Source organism: Sarcophilus harrisii, chromosome 2, assembly GCF_902635505.1.
Source record: "Sarcophilus harrisii chromosome 2, mSarHar1.11, whole genome shotgun sequence".
Taxonomy (NCBI): Eukaryota; Metazoa; Chordata; class Mammalia; order Dasyuromorphia; family Dasyuridae; genus Sarcophilus; species Sarcophilus harrisii.
The window spans coordinates 284,459,618-284,483,343 of NC_045427.1; the positions used below are offsets into that span (position 1 = coordinate 284,459,618).

General features: G+C 41.1%; 1 protein-coding gene across 3 annotated transcripts in view; it reads left to right on the forward strand.

Annotated features, from left to right (window-relative positions):
- Positions 1-21,216, forward strand: part of GPR68 (G protein-coupled receptor 68) — a 40,328-nt gene extending 19,112 nt beyond the window's left edge. The window contains exons 1-3 of one of the 3 annotated variants that reach the window (XR_004231975.1): positions 1,595-2,387; positions 9,520-9,606; positions 10,617-13,380. Coding sequence is in view for 2 of the 3 variants with exons in the window: in XM_031952348.1 (XP_031808208.1) it covers positions 18,193-19,284 (1,092 nt within the window). In the remaining variant the exon portion in view is untranslated. Of the gene's footprint in view, positions 1-1,594; positions 2,388-9,519; positions 9,607-10,616; positions 13,381-18,046 lie in introns of those variants that run through there. The other 2 variants (XM_012547337.3, XM_031952348.1) reach the window with 2 other exon arrangements.
- The last annotated feature ends 2,510 nt before the right edge of the window (positions 21,217-23,726 follow it).

The following is a 23,726-nucleotide window of genomic DNA, read 5'->3' on the forward strand; positions in this document are numbered from 1 at the left end:
AGCTGCATTAATATACTCTTATATTTTAAAAAAGTTTATTGATATCTTTTATTTTATATTAGTTTTTATTTTCAAGTATGTCTATCTCCTCCTCCTCCAGCAAACCATTTAAAAAAATAAAAGACCAAAAAGGATAATGAAAAAAGTGGTTTAGTCAAAATATCAACACATCAGCCAAGTTTGACAATTTGTTAGGTGTTCCAAACCCAAAGAGATCTTTCACCTCTGCAAAGAAAGTGATTTTTAAAAAATTGATCTCTTTTTAGGGACCAGATTTGGTCATTAAAATGACAGTTTACTATTTCCTTTTTTGTTCTTTTATCCATTTATGTTATAAGACTCATTGTGTATATTATGCCTTGTTTCACTTTATTTCACATGGTTGTCTTTTTTTCCCCTATCAGTCATCTTATAATACCAGAATAATCTATTGCATTCACAGACCATAATTGGTTTAACCATTCTTCCAATAGATGGGCTTCTATTTTGTTTCTACTCCTCTATTAACATAAAAAGTGTTTTTAAGATCATATTTTTATAACAAAGGTTCTTAACATTTTTTGGTAAGATGGACCCCTTTAGCAACCAGGTGGACTTTGTGGATCCCTTCTCAGAATGGTGGGGTTTTTTTATTATTATTATAGCTTTTTATTTATAAGTTATATGTATGAGTAATTTTTCAGCATTGACATTTGCCAAAACTTTTGTTCCAATTTTTTCCCTCCTTTCCCCTACTCCCTCCCCCAGATCGCAGGTTGACCAGTACATGTTAAATAGTTAAAGCATAAATTAAATACAATATAAGTATACATGTCCAAACAGTTATTTTGCTGTATAAAAAGAACTGGACTTTGAAATAGTGTACAATTAGCCTGTGAAGGAAATAAAAAATGCAGGCGGACAAAAATAGAGGGATTGGGAATTCTATGTAATTGTTCATAGTCATTTCCCGTAGTTCTTTCACTAAGTGTAGCTGGTTCAATTCATTACTGCTCTATTGGAACTGATTTGGTTCATCTCATTGCTGAAGAGGACCAGGTCCATCAGAATTGATCTTCATATAATCTTGTTGTTGCCCTGTACAATGATCTCCTGGTTCTGCTCATTTCACTCAGCATCAGCTCATGTAAATCTGTCCAGGCCTTTCTGAAATCATCCTTCTGTCATTTGTTACCTAACGATAACATTCACATACCACAGTTTATTCAGCCATTCTCCAACTGATGGGCATCCGCTCAGTTTCCAGTTTCTGGCCACTACAAAGAGACCTGCCACAAACACAGAATGGTGTTTTTAAAGGCATAAAATGAAATACACAGGATTACAGAGGAAACCAATTATGTTGAAACACTATTATTAAGATGTTTTTGAAAAGAAGCTCAAGAACCCCCAGGTTAAGAACTCCTATTTTAAATGGGAGCAGAATGAGGGAGATGCGTAAGTTTTCTTGACTCTCTATGGACTGAGCAGGGCCACGAAGCCTTTCATTCAGGATCTAACAATGGCTACCTGGATGGAACAAGCACAGGACTTGGACTTTAGAGAACCTAAATCTAAATTCTTTTTTTTTAAAGATATTTATTGGTATCTTTTGTTTTTACATCACCTAGTTTTCCCCCTGTATCCCTCTTGCTATTTCATAAAGAGCCAGCTTTTATAACAAAGAATTCAGATTCTTCTCAACAGCTGTGCGATCCCGACAATCCGCTTGACCACTCTGGGCCGGGGAAACGGGAAGGCGTGGAGTAGATGCTCTCCGGAGTGGCCTTCGGCCTCCGGCGCGATTCTCTTCTGGGACGCTCCGTTTCCCTTCTGCCTTTCTCAGAGGAGTTTTGAGGAGACGATTTGTGAAGCGGAAGGGCCCGGCGCAGACGTGGCGGTGCTGGGGCTTCCCGGAGATGTGTGTCCCGGCACTGCGCCTTCTTCCTAGTCCCCCTCTGCACGCGGCGGTCTTCCTTAGCACCCGCCCCTGGGCCAGCTCTATCCCCCGATTCATAACTGATCTTGGCGGAGCCGCTCCGGAGTTGGGTTTCCCGCCGCTCATTCACCAGGGAGGGACGCGCAGCCGCGCGGACAGGGCCGGGCCCGGCGGACTTTCAGTCCCGGGAGGAGGTGCCGCCCCTTTGCTCAGAGTGGGCCGGCAGGTGGTTGGTTGCCGGGGCAACGAGCCACGCCGCCGGCAGGCTGCAGGCGCGCACGGGATTGGGTCTCAGGTCTGGGAAGGGCCCGCGTCATGCGGTGGGATTTGAAAAGCGGAGGACTGTGCCTGTGCGGGGCGGACCGGCTCTCTGCCGGGGCGGCCGCTGTCGCAGGGAGGGCAGCCGGAGCGGGCAGGATGGCTGGAGCTGGCGGCCGGGACCGGGGCCCTCCGCTCGGGAAACCTCGAGGTGCGTGTCGGGGCCCACTTAACGCAGCTCCGGGATGCGACCGCAGGGCCGTTCGGGGAAGCTCTCCTTTGGGGGTTCCGACTGGTTTCTTCCGGGGAGCGAGGGTTTTGTGGGCTGCTGTCCACATCGCTGCTCGGTGACCTTGGTGATTACCTGGCGCTACCTCTCTTGTAAAACAGGGATGGTGCTGAGGGCCAGTTGGGACGACCCCGAGAGGGCGTTGGAAGAGTTACAGGTGTGAAGCCCTTTTATCCTCCCAGCCCCTAAAGGTGCTTTCATGAAGTCCCTGAGGGGAAGGGGGGAACTGAGTCACCAAACCAGCGCTCCCTCCCTAAAGCAGAGTCGGGGCTATTCAGGAAGCCTTTCATTTCTTTTTAAAATGTCAGTGACTTTTAGAATCGAAAGTAGCCTTGCTTTGAGTGTGTGACAGGCTGAAGGGAGGCTGAGAGGGAGATTCTGCAGCAGAGCGAGCGTTGGAGAGCGCTTACTCAACACCATGAGTAATGTCTGTGTGTGTGTGCAGGCGTGCCCGCAAAGGAAGAGGCTGTATGAGTAAGCCATTGTTTAGGTTACGTTGGGCGTTTGGTATTTCTGTACTTGTATCTCTGACTTGCCGCATTACAAAGCAGGGAGGTGGGTTCAATTCAGGGAACACTTATTAAGTACCTATTGCATGCCAAAAGCCTGCATGAGCCATGAACTCCAGACGTTGTATTTTGCCACAAGAAATTCAGAGGCATAATAGTGCAAGTTCTGTAGGAGTTTGAAGAGGAAAGAGTTGGCTTTTTAGCTGCGGGGTTGGTGGGAAAGGAGGGAGGAGGGAAAAAGGAGGGAAGGCCTCATCAGGGAAGTAATCACTAAACTGCCACAGAGGCAGCCAGGTAGAGTTATAGATGAGCTGCCTGTTCTTAGGAAGACTGGATTCAGTTTCTGTCACTGATACTAGTTGTGTGACTCTGGGCAAGAGGCAAGCATAGGGCCCCAGGCACCTCTCTAAGGTTCTAAATTCCATTCTAGCTACGATAGGAATTCCCTCCTGTGACAATGTCCTACGGCTAAACTAAGGATGGAGAAAATTTCAGCAGGCAGAAATAGGAGAATATTACACTTATCTGTGCCCTCAAAGAAATAAAGGGGGACAAATAACGTCAATATAGAGAAATAAAAAAATTTATCTGGAGCTGGTTTTTCACTGATAAATGGTGATGGTCTCCAGAGTGGAAGGGTGGGCTTTTAAGGAGGAGCATAGAATATTCCAAGCCCTAAAGAGTGTGTGATCCTCCAGGCTTTGGAAAGATGATTGGCATCCTGTCCTGTGCTTTAGAACTAATTCTGGACTTGCCTTTAACAGAACTATTCCATCCCTTCATTATTTCCACACTGTGGATGGATACTCAAAGGATGAGCAGCCATGGATAGGACTACATTACATTATCTTTCTTTTTAGGAAACATTTAGTGGCACAGTGTATAGAGTACTAAACCTGGAGTTAGGAAGTTGTTGGTCATTTGGTTTTCAATCATGTCCTACTCTTCATGACCCCATTTGGAGTTTTTTTGGCAAAGATACTGGAGTGGTTGGTTTACCATTTCTTTCTTCTCATTCTACAGATGAGGAAACTGAGACAAACTTTAAGTGATTTGCACAGGATCACACAGCTAAAAGTGTCTGAGGTCAGATTATAACCCAGAAGTTATATTTTCCTGACTACAAATCATTGTGCCATAAAGTCAGAAAGACCTGAGTTCAAATACAGCCTAGGCAAATCACTTAAAGTTTACCTGTTTCTTCAACTGCAAAAGGAGAATAATAATAGCATCTCCCTTACATAGCCATTGTCGGCTTCAAATGAGATAATATTTGTTAAAGTACTTATCACAGTGTCTGACGAACAGGAAGCACTTTTAAAAAATGCTTATTCCCTTATTTCCTTTTCCCAAACCCACTCTACTTCCATCCACCATCCTTCCAGAATCCTTTTCCTTGCCTTGTCATGAAACTGAAACTATTCTTTTCAAAGTCGCTTATGATCTCTTAATTGCCAAATTTGGTCTTTTCTGCATCCCCATCCTTGACCTCTTCAAGCATTTAATGCTATTTTGCCATTCTTCCTTCCTGGATACTTCCCGTTTCCTCTCTGGGTTTTTGTGACACTGCTTTCTCCCCTTTCTCCTTCTGCCTCTTCTATCTTCCCTTCATTTCCTTTGCTGGACCACCAACCATATCCTATCTTCTGATGGTTGGTATTCTCTAAGGTCCTGGCCACTCCTCTCTTCTCACTGCCTCTCATTCAGTTAATCCATCAGGGCACAGGGGTTTAAGTATCATCTGTATGGAAGCCTGAACTTTTTCCCCAAACTCCTGACCCATGGTGGGTCATTGTGGGTCATTGCAAACTTGAGGTTTCATAGACATCTCTAAATCAGCACTCTCCCAAAGTGAACTAATTAAATCTTTTGTCCCCAAACCCTCTCATCTTCTGACTTATTTTTATCAAGGATATCACTATTCTTCCAGTCACCCATGCTTAAAATTTCAATTTTCTTGAATCTTCACTTTCCTTCACAATTTCTAAATTTTGCCATTTCCATAGCCATCATATATCTCATGTCTACTTATGTAGCTTCCATCCTATCACCCTCCAGCAGGACTATTACAGTATTCTCCTAATTGATCTCCTTTCCTCATTTCACCCCTCTCTAATCTTTCCTGTACATAGTTCTTTAAGTGATTTTCCCAAAGCAGAGATCTAACTCAGTAAACTTCAGTGGCTCCCTATTGATTCTAAGATAAAATATAATTTCATATTTATTTCATCTCTTTATTATTATTATTATTTCTTTAGTGATCTCCACATACATTGATTACGATAAAATTGCTTTTCATTGACCACCACTTAAGGCACAAGGCATAATTCTTTTTGAATTAATGAAGAAACATTTTCCCGATAGACATTTGGTCCCCTCGTTCAGTTCTAAAATTGTGTGTGTATGCACACATATGTGTACTTGACCAGTTCAAAGGTGGTAGAAAGAGGGAGGGAAGGAACCATTTGGAATATTATCTTGCAGCATTATCTATAGATTGACAGACTCTTTCTGGAAGATATTAGAACTGCAGGGAATATGGAAGTTTAGGGCTTTTGCAAGTGAAGGAAGGAAATAAGGAAAATAAGCAAGTACTGGTGTGCTATGCTTGAGACATTGTGCTAAGTTGCATTGCAAATATTATCTCCCTAGATCATCATCATCCAAATTGGAATCCAATTTGGGGTCACTTCCTTCCCTGGAAACATTAAAGCTTAAGGATTACTTCTAGAAGGCAACTGATTTCCTATATTCCCCAAAAGGAATTGAACCATACTCTATTCTAAAGAGCACAAGGAGTGGAAGAGGTCCTTCAGCTCACCAGGGAAAGTGGTTTTCTTTCAGGAGCTTTTGGGAAAAGCGGTCCACTGAGAAAAATGCTGACAAAATAAAATACAACCAAAGATGATCAGGATAACTAAAGACTTGAGAACTACTTCCTGTGAGAAATAGCTCTCACTAGGGAACCTAGAAGCTCAGAGAAACACCATGACTTGCCTAATTTCAAACAGCTAGTTTAGAGCTAGGATTTGAATCCAGCTCTCTTGATTTAGTCTGCACTAAGATCAAAGGTATTATCTTAGAGGTCATTGAATCCCTCATTTCACAGATGAAGAACTGAAGCACAGTTAAGTAAAGTGATTTGTCCAGTGTTAAGGAAACTAGGCTGTTTAGTTTGGAAAAAGAAAGATTTGCGATGAGGGTATATCTAAATACTTTTTAAAAAAAACTATCAAGTAGATTTTTTCTTTTCCCAGAAGGTAGCTCTCAGACTAGTGGCTTCGTAGATCCTGGGAAACAGATGTTAACTTAACAAATATGGAAGGACTTTCTAGTAATTCAGTTGTCTAAAGATGGAATGATCTGCCTTGTGAGATCTCTATAAACTAGAGACAAGGTTCGATGACAAGGTTGTTTGATTGTATTTCCTCATTTCTGTCATAATAACTGAACTGAAACTGAAAAAGTTCAAATAGAGTCTAGGATGTAAGAGAGGGAATTCCAATTTTAGTAGAAATTGGAAGAGATGACCTACAGGGTCTACCCAACTCTCCATGGTTTCATGATTTTCTCTTCAGAGAGGGGCCAAAAATCCAAACAAGCCCTAAATTAAAAGAATTATAGATCGTTAGAAATGGAAAGAACCATACTGACCATCTGCTTTAGCCCCTTTAGTTTGACATTTATTTTATTTTACATTTGAGGAAACTGAAGATTAGAGAGAGGAAGTGATTTACCCCAAATCACACAGCTATTTAATGGTAAAAACCAAAACTAACATTCAGATCTCCTGACTCCTGTTCTGGTGCTTTTCCAACCACAGGATAGCAGAAGGAGCTTGTTGAAAAGCTATTTGCCTTTTCAGGGAAGGCAATAGAGGACATGGAAGAGGAATACTAATGGGAGGGTGGACCTTTGGCTGGCAGATAGAGGGAAGATGTATCATATTTTTTGTCTTTTTTTGTTGTTGTTACATTTGAGTTCCAAACTATTTTCTTCCTTCTCTCCCAACCCTACACTAAAGAATATATAATTGTATACAAATATACAATATATAGTTTCATGTACTAGTTATTTCTCTGGAGGTGGATAGCATCTTCTTTCATAGGTCCTTTGTAAATGATTTGAATGTTCACATAACTCAGAATAGCATAGTCTTTTATATTTACTCTGCAAACAGTATTGCTGTTCTTCTACACAATGTTTTCTTGGCTCTGCTCACTTCATTCCATTATTTCATGTAAGTCTTTCCATATTTTCCTAAAATCAACTTGTCCATCATTTCTTTTTTTTTTTATTTAAATTTTGATTTAAAGTTTTTCTTTGACATTCTTCAAAAATTTTTTGTTTTCAACATTTACTTCTGTAAGGTTTTGATTTCTATTTATTTCTTCCTCCCTCCCTTCTCTTCTCCCCAAGATAGCAAGCAATTTAATATAGGTTAAATATGTACAATCATATTAGACATATTTCTAGATTAGTTATATTGTGAAAGAAGAATCAAACCAAAAGGAAAAAGCTCATCAATGGCTCATTATTTGTTATAGCACAGTAGCGTTTTATCACAATCTTATACCATAACTTAATTCAGCCATTCTCCAACTGATGAGCATTTCTTCAATTTCCAACTCCTTTCCACCATAAAGAGAGCTGCTATAAATATGTTAGAACATATAGCTTCTTTTCCTTTTTCTCTGAGAAAGAGCTCTAGTAGTTATATTGCTAAGTCAAAGGGTCCACACAGTTTTATGTGGGCATAAATTACATGTGGGGGCATGATTACAGATTCCACCAGCAGTGTGTTAGTATCCTGATTTTTCCATGTCCTCTCCAACATTTGTCATTTTTTTCCCCTATCATTTTAGTCAATCTGATAGATGTGAGGAAGTATCTCAAATTTTTCTAATCTACATTTCTGTAAACAATAATGATTTAGGACTTTTTTTCATATAACTAAATATAGGTTTGATTTTTTCCTCCAAAAACTGCCTATTTATGTCTCTTGAGCATTTATCAATTGTATGTTCATTTTTTAATTATTAAAACTTGGACTTGAATTCTACCTGACGAATCTCACTGATTTTAGAAGGTCCCTGCAGTGATGAAAATCCCACCCATCATGTCTGCCCATCCTATGCTATCCTACTGTGCCCAATTCATTGCCCCTCTATACTGTCTATCTTCAACCAAATGCATATTACAATTTAGGCAATCTGATGCATTTGTTCTTTACTTTGTGGATGTTCAGGCTAAATTTTTGAGTGGCTAAAGACTCCTTCCAGCATACTCTAAAATATTTCCATGCTGTTTTTCCTCCTAAATTTATTATCTAGTTTTAACATTCTTTTTTTTTTAATTGAGTTTCAAATTCTCTCTTCCTGCCACCCCTCCTCCACCTAGTGAGAAGACAAGAAATATATCAATTGTACATATGAAATCATGCAAAACATTTTCATATTAGCAGTGTTGGGGGAAAAAAAAAAACAAGAAAAATTGAGACCAATTTGCATTCAGGACTCATCAATTTTCTAAAGCTCTGTAGGTGGATAACATTTTTCATTATGAGTCCTTCGTAATTGTCTTGGATCTTATATTGTTCACAGTAGCTACATCTTCCACGATGTTCCCTTCCTTGATTATGGCTAGCACAATGGGGGCTTGATGCAGCCAGTCCAATAACATCTGTAAACAGAATTCATTGGGGGATATAAATCCACTTGCAGGGAATCTCTTTGATCACCATGACAGGAAATTACCTTTGGCAAGCACACATTTCCTTGTTTTATGTTTCTTCAGGTGTTTATAATAGGTGTAATCATTAAATAGGGTTTTGGGGGTTTATTTTATTTTAAATTGTCAAATTCTTGAGAACAGAGACTGTCTTTTGCTTTCTTTGTATCACCAGCACATAGCACAGTGATGGCATATGATAGATATTTAATAAATGCTGGCTGCTTAATTGAATACTGAATGATTCTTATGTATAAATGGCAAACTTTTTGGGAGAGAAGGTGCCTTTAGGTTGGCATTTGGCTTAGTAAACCAAATGTTTGTGTTGTGGTAACTTTGTGCTTTCCTCAGTACCTAGCAAAGTGCTTTGCACACATGTTTATTGAATGAATAAATAATGAGATGCAAACCATACTATTCAAGTCCAGAATGAAATTCTTTTTCCTCATGACTCATTTCTGAAGCTTCATGAGAACTGCTTTCAAGGCTAGTATGACCTATCGATTCATCCAAGGGGCTCTTAGAAGGAGCTTCTATATTCTAAAATAAAGCTTGGGATTCTAGGAAAATGCTATCAACTGAAAAGGGGAACATTATATTCTCATCATGATAAGCTGAGACTTGGGGTCCTTGTGCTATTGATTTGATCTGACTGACAACTTTTGTATCAGTTACTCTTTCCTGAAAATGTCTGAACTTTTAATGAAATCTCCAACTCCTGAAGGGAAGTTTCTTGAAGGGAAAACCAAACCATTTGAGAAATTGGCTAGCTATGTCTTTTCCCTTCTTTTCAGTCTTTGCTATATCCCTTTCAGAGAGCCTGGCTCTGTGGCTATACCTTTATACAAATGGACATTTCAGATCTGCTAGAGAGTGCACCGACCTTCCCTGTGTCACATTAGGTAAATAATTTTCTTGGTTTCTCTTTTCATAGAACTGGAGATTGTAGAATTAATCACCATATATGGAAATGTTGTTCTTAGCTTACAACTAGTAATGATAACAGTTGCAGTTTTAAAGTTTTCTAAGATTTACAAAGCATTTTCCTCATGACAGCTTTCTGAGGTAAGGAGCATTTTACAATTGTTGCCTTCTGAAGCTTAAAGAGGTAACTATTTGTTCGAAGTAATATTAGATCTAGTATTCCCACTCAGGTCTACTGACTTCAAGTCTAATAGAAACACAGAATCATTTAGCTGGAAGAGATCTCAAAGGCAATCCACAATTAGAGAATTGGGTTCAGTTCTGCTCACCACATTTAAAAGGGATATCGACAAGGTGGCCATGAGGTGGCCATGGGTAGAGGAAGACAACTAGGATGTTGAGGGGTCAGGAAGTAATGGATCCACTGAAAGAACTGAGCATATTTAATCTGAAGAAAAGACCCGGTCGGGATAGATATTGGGAAAAGGAATAGAAGGCTGTCTTTAACTATCTGAAGGGTTGTTGTGTGGGAGAGAAATTTCTTCTAGATGTATAGAAATCTAACAATCAGAGTTAAGTGAATGAATAGTCAAGTTCACTTCTAGGTTTTTGGGTTTGGGGTTTTTTTTTTTTTTTTTTTAGCACTGGGACTAGTTAAATACTGACAATTCATATTCTTTTCCTTGAATGTTCTTGTGGGAAAGAGAAATAATAATTCACATTTATGAAGCATTTTAAGATTTGCAAAGGGATTTGCATACATTATTTCCTTTAATCCTAACAAGGTCCAATAGGTAGCATTGTTATTATTGTTAATCATTTTAGTCATATTCTACTCTTTGTGACCCCTTTTTTGGAGTTTTCTTGGCAAAGATACTAGAATGATTTGCCATTTCCACATCTAGCTCATTTTTTAGATTTACTATTAATTAAAAATCTACTAAGGAGAACATTTAATTAATTGGAACTTTTCTTCTACCCTTTTTAGAGGAGAACAACTCCCCCCACAGAACAGGAGGGGTAGCACAGTGAAGAAAGTGCTGGAATTCGGATCAGGAAGACCTGAGTTCTAATGTAGTCTCAGATACTTAATAGCTGTGTGACTCTGGGAAAGTCATTTAATTTCTGTTTGCCTCAGTTTCTTCATTTGTAAAAAAAATAATAAAAAAACCTCTAGGGTTGCTGTTTGGATGGAATATTTTTTAAAGTACTTAGTACAAGTAGGTACTTAACAAATGTTTATTAACTAAGATCTCAGAAAAGTTCTTAAGTGTCTAAGATTTTGTGACCACTTGAGAAGTTTCTACTGTAAACAATGCGACTCGACCCCATGCTTAACAGAAGCTCTACAAAATTGTCATTTGTCAGACAAGTTTTCTCCAGCTGATCTTAAGTTCCCCTAGCACCTAACAAAGACAATGTTGTCATCAAGGTATACTAAAGCTTCCAGATAATTCATGTTTCCATCCACTTTCTCCATCAGACTTTGGAAAATGTCTCATGCCCCAGAGAGAACTTGGGACATGCGCTCAAACTGTTAAAATTCCAGCTAAATAGATGAAAGACATCTTCCTGTCTTCCTCAGACACTAAATCTGGTAGTAGCCACTACACAAGTCCAGTGTTGAAAATCCCTGGTTGCCTTGGAGACAATCCAAGTCATCTTGCATTCATGTCACATAGTGCACTGGACTCTTTAGTTCTTTTATTCAGAGTTGAGTAATCAACACACATTTTCTTAGGACGACGACAAAGGGTCGTGTATAAGGGCTTCTGGATTCTGTGATGTTGGCTTTCACCAGCATTTCTTTGAGACAGTTTCTGAGATCTTCCATTATAGACAAAATTATCTTCCTAGCTCTTTCTCTGAATGGTCCAGAATGAGTGAGTGGGATTCTTTGAGTTGTACCTCAAGCATACTTGTGCAATCAGAATGTGCCCATCTTCTTGCTGAGTTCCAGCCCCAATCTAGGCTTCTCTTCTTGTGATAATGGGAATCTCTAAATGGGAGATCCTCAGGATCTAGTGCAGAGAGTGGACAGTTGGAGCTCCTGGGATATTCACTGGAACCTCTTACCTCTATCTGCTTATAAGTTCTTCACAGTCTGCATGGATGGTCAAAGTGTACAGTAGGTAGTGGGTACCAACTTATTGCTGGCAGTGTCCGGCTAGATTTTTGAAGAATAGAATCAATTCCAATCAGTGCTGACATTATGAGGAGTTTGGAAGGTTTGGATGAACCAGAGCCCAAATGTCCTTTTTTTGATTATATCTATATATCCCATGTATGGATAGTCTTCTTCATTCAGGCCAGCAAATCTAAGCCCTGTCATAGGCTTTAAAGATATTTTACCCAAATACCAGTCATAAAAGGGTTAGAAAGGATGGCAACTTGAGATCCACTCATTGTCCACAGCATTGTAAGCCAAATTCTCAATTTTTAATCATCACCACTGCACAATGTCCCATAAACCAATAAAGAACTGGTGGTGGTGTCAGTGTGGCTGTCCTTGTTAAAAACTGCTATGGAGTGCAGATTCAGCTCACAGAGCAAGAACAAACTGGTAGCCAAGCTATCATGGCTGCCAGCCCAGGTATATTTACACAAGTTGTAAATGGTTAGCCAATACCAAATACTATTCAGGTATAAGATCTAAAAAATCGGTCAATGACAAGGGAACTATACCTTTCAGACTAATCATTAGGTTAGTGCAAGATATCATATTAAATATTAAGGCAAAAATATTAGAGATTGTCCTTATGAAATATGAATTATTGCATGCTTGAATTTTCTTTTTAGAAATTATGCTTTTGTGTTCATTTGACTTGTTTTTTGAATTAGGTTCCTGCCATAGGATTGTCTGTTTATTAATTATGTCGCATATATGCTGCTGCTTATGGTTAAGTAGTATTTTATATGAAGGCCTATTACTAGTGTCCTTGTCAAAGCTTTGCTTTCTTAGACACATCTGTTGCTTTAGACTGACTCCTGTGAGCGATGGATGTGCATGTACTTTTGAAATGTGCATGTGTCGGGTATGTTGTCCTTGTCATCTTTTCAGGTGATGCTCTATAAAGTGTCACAGCTACAGCATGTACTGCTAATGTGCGTTTGTTCATTCCAGTTTCAATAATACTGAAAGTTGGGTACTTGGTGCTCAAGGAGAATCATTCTTATTATATTGAAGGGCTAATGCTTATATTGTACAATTACAGGTTTTAAATTTATTCCAGTTCATCTTTGCAAGGGAATGCAAAAAAAAAAAAAAAAATTGGCTCAGGGGAGGAGTGTAACCAGAATCCTAAAACCCATTAGTGTGGAACCCTTTCATCATCTGTAGAGATCTATGCCCCATGCCTGTGTGAGGGTTAGGGAGAGGGGAAGAGGAGAGAGTTGGACTTCTCTCTCTGGCTTCTGGAGTCTCTTGGATCTCTTGAGTTTCTTTGCTTCAGGTGCTCCTGGTTTTGAGATAGAAAATGGATGATGCTAATCCCACTTTAAATTGCTGGGGAGAAACAATATTCTGGAAGAAACTGACATGAAGGAATTAATGTCATATCCCTGTCCCCAACCTGCTATGCTCAAAGACTTCAAGGAATTTTCCCCTTCGTGATATCTGGGACTACCTTGGTTGAGCTGAGTTGTCTTGCTCCCAGGTGGAGAGTTCCTTCACTCTTTGTTCTCTGGTATTTTATGGTTGGGTTGTTTTTCAATTATGTCCAGTTTTCCTTGATCCCATTTGAGATTTTCTTGACAAAGATGCAAGAATGGTTTGCCATTTCCCTTTCCAGTTCATTTTATAGATGAGGAAACTGACTTCAGCTCAGATGCTCTTTCCACGGTGCCATCTAGTTGTCCTTACTGTTTGTAATATTTTCTATGTTATGATTCTTACAAGGTACTAAGTCAGTGGAATTCATAGAGACAATAGTTATCTAATTTAGCATGGTCCGGTATGATTGATTTAATCCTTCAAGGAGATGTTATGGGCCAGAACTTGAAACAAGGTACTAAGTGGAATTGAGGAGACAATGGTTAAATCTAGTTTAGCATTGATTTAATCCTACAACAAATAATGGTTTCCTAGTCTTTCACTAATGATTGGTATGTACGCAGTGTATGGCATATAAGCAAGAAGCTTTCAGGGCTAGGAGGACAAGCCCACTAGAGACAGAAGCCCACTAGAAGCTCTGAGCCTCAGTCAGGATTCAATCGAGAAGATTCACAAGCCAGAGAAGGCAGCTTAAACTCTCGGAACCAAGGAGAGAGATAGGCCTCTATTAAAGCTAATTGGGCCCCAGGAAAAGAGACAAGACTTTGAAGGAGAAAATAAAAGATTTGGACTTTAACTCCTGGCTGCATTTGGGGTGATTACACTGAACTGAAACTAAAGCTCCCTCCAGAGCCCCCCAAGAAACCTGTTCCCAGAGAACATTATATTTTTTAAAGAAGAACATTACATTTCTACTGTGTATATTTTCTATGCTTTCTGTTTTTGTTACTGAACTGGATAAATGAGTTTCTTTGTCTAAGAAAAATTTGGATTCTTATATTTTATAAAGATTCTCAACATTATAAGGGGCATCATTCTCTAAGTAGAAACAAGGCCAGAGTTGAAGTAGAAATGCAAGACATTATTATTATAATGAAGGCTAAAATAAATAGAGACTTTTAGTTAACTTTCAAGTTATTCAGACAAATGCTCCAAGCATCTAGCAGTCAACAGAGGTTTTTATATTTCCTTCTACTGCTTTACTTCATTCTAATTCCTTCCCTGGCTCCTGAGAAATGCAGGATGCTCTCATGGTTACATACCACTTCCCAAAAGAGAGTCCTGGATATCATTGAAGGGAACATTCTGTGAATTCTTTTAAGTACAGCAAGGTGGGTTCAGGGATATGACATTAGTTCTTAATTCCAGAGTGTTATTTCCCTCCATCAACCAAAGTGAGATTGACATCATCCATCTTCCTTCTCAAAGCTGCAAGCCAGAAGCACCTGAAGAATGCAGAGGAAAAACACTTTTCTCATCTTCCCTCACTAACCAGGTTCCCTACCTGCCTCCCAAGAAGGACCATGCTTTGGATGATACCTGATTTTTGTTCCATGTTATTATCAGATTATTTCTAGCACCCAAGTAGAAATATAAAAATTAATGTTATTGAAGACCAGCTAAAGGACCCAAAAGGACCACACTGTTATTGTCCATGTTATTTTTTCCCACAATATTTTATGAAGGTCTTGGAAGGAAGAAGTAAGCTTCCTCCTTTACTTAAGCCTCAGTGTCTAGGCTTTTGATTGGGACTTTGATGGATTGGGACTAATTTAAAACACAATGTAAAAGGGTAATACTGAAGCAAATTAGGACAACAAGGAATAGTCTACTTCTCAGATCTGTGGAAAAGAAAGGAATTCAAGAATATTATGAAATTGCAAAGTGGATAACTTTGATTACACTAAATTAAAAAGGTTTTATACGAATAGGAGGAGTAAAATATGGAACACAAGGTTTTTCAAGGATGAATATTGAAAACTATCTTTGCATGTACTTTGAAAATAAAAAAAAAACTATTATAATTTTACAAAACACAATGTAGGATTTAAGTCCTTTAAGATAAAGTCCTTAACTTCTTTGTGATAGATTCTACAGAGCTGGTTCTGAGGTCAGGAAGAGCTGAGCTCAAGCCTGGCCTTAAACACTTACTAGCTGTGGGATTCTGGATAAGTTATTCTACTTCTATTTGCCTCAGTTTCTTCAACTGCAAAAAGGGGATGATAATAATAACTCCTACTTTACTTGTTAAATTGTTAAGATCAAATAAGATTATAAGGCATGTAACATAGTTGTCCAATTCTTCATGATCCCATTTGGGGTTTTCTTGGCAAAGTTACTGGAACCATTTGCCATTTCCTTTTCCAGTTTATTTTACAGATGAGGAAACTGAGGCAAATAGGGTTAAATGACTTGCCCAGGGTCACACAGCTAGTAAGTGTCTGAGGCTGTATTGAATTCAGGAAGATGAGTCTTCTTAACTCCAGCTTAACATTCTATCCATTTCATCACTTAGCCCAGTGCCTAGGACTTAAGTACTTAACAAATCTTTGGTCCCCTTTCCCATTTGTCAAGGCAGTAATGGCAATGTTCCCATATTCTAGAGGAGAGAAGCAAGACCTGAAGTTAAAATAAGACTTGTAGTTAGGATCATAGCTGAGGGCCTCTTGCTTAGTCACTCTGGGATTTCTTTTCTAAACACAAAGAACATCAATCAGCCAACATGTAGTATTTTAGAGCATTCTCAAGCTTTCTAGTATCTTTTGAAGCAGCAATACCATTATTAAGTCTGTATTCCAAAGAGATAAAAGAGATCAAAATATGTACAAAAATATTTTTAGCAACTCTTTTTTTGTGATAGAAAAGAATTATAAATCATGAGGGTGCCCATCAATTGGGGAATGACTGAACAAATTATGCTATATGATTATGATAAGAGTACTATTGTGCTGTAAGAAATGATGAAAGGACTTTACATGAACAGATGTAAAGTGAAGTGAGCAGAACCAGAAGAACATTGTATGCAGTAACAAGCAACATAGTAACAATAATCAACTGTGAAAGATTTAGCTACTCTGAGGAATATAGTGATCCATGACAATTCCAAAGGAGTCATGATGAGAAATGCTACCTTCAGAAAGAACCGTTGAACTTTGAGTACAGATTGAAGCATTTTTTCACTTTCTCTTTTCTTTTTTTAAGAAATATGACTAATTTGGAAATGTTTTACATGAATTTGTACATGTAATTGGTATCATATTGCTTGCCTTCTCAGTGATTGGGGAAAGGGCTGAAGGAAGAGAAAGAATTGGAAACTCAAAATATAAAAAATGAGTATTATGAAAAGTAATTAAGGTTCCAGTTTTTATTTAAATTGCATTTTTTGAAGGTGAGTGATGGATAATTTGTTCCATTAATATGTTCACATAAAATTGTAATATCGCACTCTGAAAGAGAATTGAGTCAATCTTGTCTGACCCCCTCATTTTACAATTTAAGAAATAGATCTAAAAAGATGAAGTGATTTACACAAATAATAAATAACATATCAGATTTGAAATCATCTACTCTTGACTCAAACCTAATACTCTCTATTGTAACCTAGTGAACATTACCAAAGAGAGACCTCTTCTATGAGAATATCAATTAGGATTTAAGCCACTTCTGGGGCTTTCCTGAGAAGGGCTAGAGAGTGATGATTACAAACTTGGTTTTTAATGACTTAATTAACGCTCATAAATTATTTTTAAAGTTCATTAAGCTTAATGTTTGTCATGAACTTTATTATGTCATGAAATTGTTAAGTATAATTCACTTTTTTATTTTTATTTTTTCACATTTTAAAAAAATAGTCTGAACTTCAGGAACAAGTAAACTTTTCAGTATACACAACAGTGTAAAAAGAGAGGGTTATATGTGAAGTTGTGTTTCTCTGTTATATGCAGACAAATTTACTATGTACTTTCAAATCTGTCCTCCTTGCCCATGATTTTTCCTGGCTTTCATTCTATTCTCTTCTGTGTATTTAAAAAAAAGTCTTTTTCTGTTTTCTATTTTTTGGGGAGGGGGTGAATAATTCTTCCCCTAGCTTCCCTCTTTTTGCCTTCTCCCCTTCAAAACAGGGGAAACCCATCATTAACAAATCAGCCTGGTCAAGCAAGAAAAATCCCAAATCTGCAGTGTCCAAAAATGTATTTCTCATTCTGTACTTTGAATTCATCAACTCTCTGTCTGGAGGTTGACAGCATTGGTCATCATGAATCCTATAGAATTATGGTTGACCACTGGAGCTTCAATGTCTTTCAAAAAAAATTATTTTTTACAATATTGTTCTTCTGCTCATTTCTGTGTATTAGTTAACACAAGACTTCGCAAGTCTCTCTGAAATAATATTCCACCACATTCACTTACTAGAATTTGTTCAGCTGTTCCCCCTTCTAATTCACCACAAAAGAACATAATAATTCTTTTTGTATACACAGATCCTTTCGCCCTCATTCTTTGATCTCTTCAGAGTATAGAGCCAGTACTGGTATTTGTACATGGAAAAAGTATGGTCAATGTAATCACTTGGCACAGGGCTCCAGATCGCTTTCCAGAATGTGCTAGACCTTTTGTGGCTTCCCCCAAAATGGGTCTGATGCCTCTGTACGCACTGTAGTCTTTGTGCCTCCGCTGGGCCTGGTTCCGGGCCTGGTTCCATGCCTCTGGATGTGATGCCCCCGGGAGGAATCACTGAGGGCCAGAACGGAGGAGGGAAGGGGAGGGACGCATTTAGTGACTTGGGGCTGTTGGAGGAATCGCCCACGTGTCGGGGAAGTGCGAGTACTAACCCTTCTCTGGCCTTTTCTCTGTTTGGCTCTCAGGGGAATATGTTCTGGAGATACCAACAGCCCTTTGACCATGACCGAGGGGTAGCGCGGACCCCAGACTCCAAGGGAACAAAATGGGACCGTGAATAGCAGGCGACCTTTTAACTCCTTGAAGGGTACGGTGCTCCTCGGTCCAGAAGATGGGGAACATCACAACGAGCAACGCGGCCACCAACTGCACCATCGACCACACCATCCACCAGACGCTGGCCCCGGTGGTGTACGTGCTGGTGCTGGCGGTGGGCTTCCCGGCCAACTGCCTCTCTCTCTACTACGGCTACCTGCAGATCAAGGCCAAGAACGAGCTGGGCGTGTACCTGTGCAACCTGACCGTGGCCGACCTGCTCTACATCTGCTCGCTGCCCTTCTGGCTCCAGTACGTGCTGCAGCATGACAACTGGCTCCACGGGGACCTGTCCTGCAAGATCTGCGGCATCCTCCTCTACGAGAACATCTACATCAGCGTGGGCTTTCTCTGCTGCATCTCCATCGACAGGTACCTGGCCGTGGCGCACCCCTTCCGCTTCCACCAGTTCCGCACGGTGAAGGCCGCCGCGGGGGTCAGCGTCGGGATCTGGGCCAAGGAGCTGCTGGCCGGGGTCATCTTCCTCATGCACACGGAGGTCATGGAGGACAAGGACCAGCACTTGGTCTGCTTTGAGCACTACCCCATCCAGCCGTGGCAGCGGAAGATCAACTACTACCGCTTCTCGGTGGGCTTCCTCTTCCCCATCTGTCTGCTCTTCTTCTCCTACTGGGGCATCCTGCGGGCCGTGCGCAGAAGCCACGGTACCCAGAAGACCAGAAAGGACCAAATCCAAAGGCTGGTGCTGAGCACCATGGTGATCTTCCTGGCCTGCTTCCTGCCCTACCACGTCCTGCTGCTCGTGCGCAGCCTCTGGGAGGACAGCTGCGAGTTCGCCAAGGAGATCTTCAACACCTACCACTTTTCCCTTCTGCTGACCAGTTTCAACTGCGTGGCCGACCCGGTGCTGTACTGCTTTGTGAGCGAGAACACCCACAGGGACTTGGCCAGGCTGCGGGCTTCCTGCTTGGGCTTCCTCACCTGCTCGGGGCTGCGGGGGGCCAAGGAGGCCTTCCCCCTCAGCAGCCCAGAAGCCTTGGGGAAAAATGAAGCCCGGAGGGAAGAGCCCGAGTTGCTAACTAAGCTCCACCCACCGTGTCCTCTCTCTTCCTCTCCCGGTCCAGGAGGGACCAGCCAGGAGGGTTAGAGCAGGCCGGGGCCCAGCCCCGGGGTACCAGGGATGGGGTCTGTGGGCCTGAGCCGTCCTCCCTCCAAACGGGTCACTGACGTCAGGTCTGTGTCACCGATGATAAGCTCTCCCCCTAGATAAAGCCTGAAAATTGAGGGGAGATAAGAGCCGTGGACTTTGTGGCTCAGCTAGGTCCTCCATCCCAACCTCCTCCCTCTGCTTGCTGTAGGAAAACCCACTCGAGCACACCCGCCAGGAGCTTCCCAGGGGCTTGAGATGCTAACGGCCATCTGGCCTGTGACTGCCCCTCCTCCTGGTCTGGGAAGGGAAACATGAATTGCAACCTGTAAGACACTTTCAAAGAAAAAGAAGCAGGCGTTCAAGTGCCCCTTGAAAGGGGAACCATGGGTGGGGCGCTGTGATAAAAGGAGTGTCAGGGGGATGTGGAAACAAGTTTCATGAGAGGATGTGTTCAGCCAGCCCTCCCCAACCCAAGTGCCCAGGGTCTGAAGCTCCCATATTGCTTTTTGCATTAATGCATTGGTGTTTGAAATTAGAATTCATCTTTATTGTTTGAGGCAAAGGGAGCTATGAAAAGCTATTATGATCCATTATCTGTATTAGTTCACCTAAAACAATGAGAACATTATAATGAGAAGGATGTGGGACCTTATTAGGAATGAGGAAGTTATGATAAGGACATTGTGATGAGAAAGAAAGGTGGGGACAGCTGGATGGTGCAATGGTTAGAGCACCAGCCCTGAAGTCAGGAGGACCCTAGTTCAAATATGGCCTCGGACACTTAATCCTTCCTAGCTGTGTGACCCTGGGCATTTGCCTCAATAAACAAAAAAGAAAGAAAGGCGGTCCAGGTATCCTTCTGTGGAGAATGGGAAGGTCCTGGAAATCAGGGGATGTATTGAGACATCTGAGTTGGGAAGGCAAGGACAAGAGGATAGAGAAGTTAAACTTTTAAAGCACTAAAAAGAAACTTCCCAGCTGGATTCTTTTTTTTTAAACAAGGTCCTTGTGCTATTGGAAAGCTAATGCTAGGTGAGCCCAGGTGAATACTAGGTGAATATATGTCCAGAGTCTTCAGAAAGGCCTGAGGGGTAGAAGAGGGGGCCAAATGTATTATTCTCATTCTCTTTGTCTATGAAGACATTCTTTATGTCTAAATCTCAGGGGATATTAAGTCTTTAAGTATTCAGAGGACCACCCTTGGGAGTAGAGATTAGATTCATGCTGCTTAGCTCCAAAGAACAGAACTAAGGATAAGAATTATGTTACTAGGAAGTAGGAAAATTCCCAAGAATTCAGGTTGTCCAAAAGGAGAGTGTTTTTCCTGAAAAGGTAGTGAGTTCCCTGTTAGTGGAGATGGAGCTGGATGGTCCTTGTCAGGAGTGTTGCACGCAAGTTTGGTCTCTGAGGTTCCTTCCATCTTTTAGACTCTAAAACCCCAGCCCATCTATTTGTGGTCTTTCAGTTCTCTTGTTTCTGAATTCAGGAACTTCCCTCAGTAGAGCGTTCAGATTAAGTTTTATTAAGGACCAAGTAGAAAAGCAAGACTATACGGTCAGAATGTGTGTCAGCTATGGGTTCTTTCAAGGCAGCAATATGGGAAAGACATAAGTGTGTTTACAATTAAGATGTCGGTTTCCCCAATGGCAGCCAAACACCTGGAGGACCAGGACCCAGCCTGAGGCAGCAGGCTCGGAACTGCTGTCCTGCATCCAGAGCATGTAATGGAGGCCAAGAGAGGGGACAGTGGAGGAGGCTCTGACTTGGTTGGCCTAGTTCTGTGCCTCACATGGAGCATCGGCTCTAGGCCCACATCGGTTTGTGGGACACGAGGTGTGTCCCCCAGTTATCTGGGATCAGTTTCCCTCATCTCAGGTGTCATGATTCTCTGTCCCCTTGTCCAATGGGATAAAGCCGTGCTTTCTTCAAGTGAGATTTTAAATGGCCTCTCATTTCACCTATTACTTTTGAAACCTCCATTGGTAAGAGAGAAGGGGATAGAAGAAGGAAAAGGTTCCTCATGAGAGCTAAAACATCCCTACCTTTCGTTTCACCCATCTCATGGCATTTTGACTTCTCCCTCTCCCTTCTCTTTTCACAATGTACAAGTTGCCTGTTAATGGGCAAATGGTTATCTCTTCTCCCTTTGAATTCTGTTCTGTCTCTGTCTCTCTCTGTCTTTCTTTCCCTCTCTCTGTCTCTCTGTTTGTCTCTGTCTCTCTGTCTTTGTCTCTTCCTCTATCTCTATCTCTGTCTCACTGTCTCACTCTGTCTCTGTGTTTATCTCTATCTCTATGTGTCTCTGGGACTCTGTCTCTCTTTGTGTGTGTATCTATCTTTTGGTCTCTCCCCTCTCTCTCTCTGTCTCTGTCTGTCTCTGTCTCTTTCCCTATCTGTCTGTCTGTCTGTGTGTCTCTTTTTCTCTGGGAGGTGTTATGTTGAACTTTAAGGAATACTTGATAATTAGCAGACTACATTATTCTTTTGGTTTCTATGTTCCTTTGCACTTACTGATCCCTTCCTCCTTCAATGTTTAAAAAGTTCCAGGATGCTGTTGCTGTTTATTATTTGTCCTTTGTTCTCGAAGAGGACAGACGGCATCAGGAGGATTCTGTTATGGAGATATGATGAGCGCCATCTTGGTTTAGGGGATAATGAGCCAATTTGTGTTCAGTCATCTCTGACAATCACTGTGAGATGCTAGACAAGTCACTAACTTCTCAGTGGCCCAGGTAACTCTCTAAGACTGAAAGTTGTAGGGCAGGTGCTAGTCTGCATTGGCCATAGAATTTAGTCATCCACTATACCCACAAAATCACTGAACACCCCCCAAAAGTTATCCCCTCCCTTAACGCTCCTTCCACCACACTGTGATTTAGCAGGCCTTCATGAGGTGCCGTTGCAAAAACAAACAAGCATCCCCTGGAAGAAGCTCCCTTTTAAATATAATTACACGAGCCCTCAGAGAACAGATGCTGTCTGATGTTGCCCCCGTCTCCAATGCCTTTGCTACTGGGTCAGGCTGGGAGAGCTGGAGCCATTGGGGCGGAACTTCAATGGAAGCTGGTTTCTTTCCTTTCTTTTTTAAGAGACACATAATGGGCTCTTCTGGGGCATCTCTGTCATAGCCCTCAGTGCCCCGTCACCTTGGAGGCCCAGTGCAGACGCTAACGGTGGAGAAGGAGGGGGGGCAGGAGGAGATTTATCTCTATTTTTTTCCAACTACAGTTTTCCTTCCAATCCCTCTCCTTTTCCCCAGAGAATTTATAACCATGACATGAACGATTAATCCATTAAGAAAATGAAGCACATGCCAAAACACTTTAATAATAACTGGCATTTACATGGCACTTTATTTAACATTTGCAAAATGCTTTCCATCCATTATCTCATTTGATACTCGCTACAGCTGTGTGGGGGAGGTACTGACTCTCCGTGGCCCCCCGGGGGTTTTCTTGACAGATACTGGAGTCAATGGCCATTTTTCTCCAACTTGTTTTACAGATGGGGAAACTGAGGCAAACAAAGCAGTAACCTGCCCAGGCTCACCCAGCTAGGGAGTGTCTGAGGTCAAATTTGAACTCAGGAAGATGAGTCTTCATGATACCTGCCCGGGTGCTCTACGCACTGCACCACCTGGCTGCTCTTTTGTACAACTGTTCGCATTTTATAAGTAAGGAAAATACTCCGAGCGTTCTTGTGATATGCTCATGGGACATAGCTGGAAAGCAGCAAAGACAGAGAATTAATGAGGTACAGATATCAGAGCTCAGGGGGAGAAACTTTGCACTCCGACCCTATCCTGGCTGTGTCCCCCAAGGCCAGCAACAAGGTGCTCTAAGATTATAAATTCCAGAAGGTACTGATCTGCTTTGGTCAAATCCTCACAAAGAACTCCCTACGGCAAAAAAAAAAAAAAAATCACAAATCCAGCTTAAAAAATAAAGGGGGTTCTAGATTTGAACCCACCGTACCTTGACCCCAAGGCCAGAACTTTTCCCCCTTATTCCAAAGGTTCTCAAAATGTGGTCCCAGGGGTTGTGTCAGGGAATCTGTGAGATCAAAATTATTTTTATGACAACTTTAAAGTGTCCTAACCAGTTATCATCAATAGACATAACTATTTTTAAAAGCCTTTTGGAGGAAGATCCTCCATTATATATCGGAGTATAAAGGGATCCCGAGATGATAGTTTTAAATCCCTTGCCATGGTAATATGTTTTACACGACTGATTGTGTTCAAGCCTATATCACACTGCTCCCTGTTCTAGGGAGGGTGAATGTGAGAGAGGGAGAGAGAAAATTTGGGATTCAAAAAATTTGTTTAAATGAATGTTAAAAAAGAGCCCCTGCCCATGTTGACTTCTTTAGCTCTTCATAAAGAGCTTCCTGCTCACCAAAACATTCAGAGGGGCTAGATTTGGAATGGGAGCCCAGAA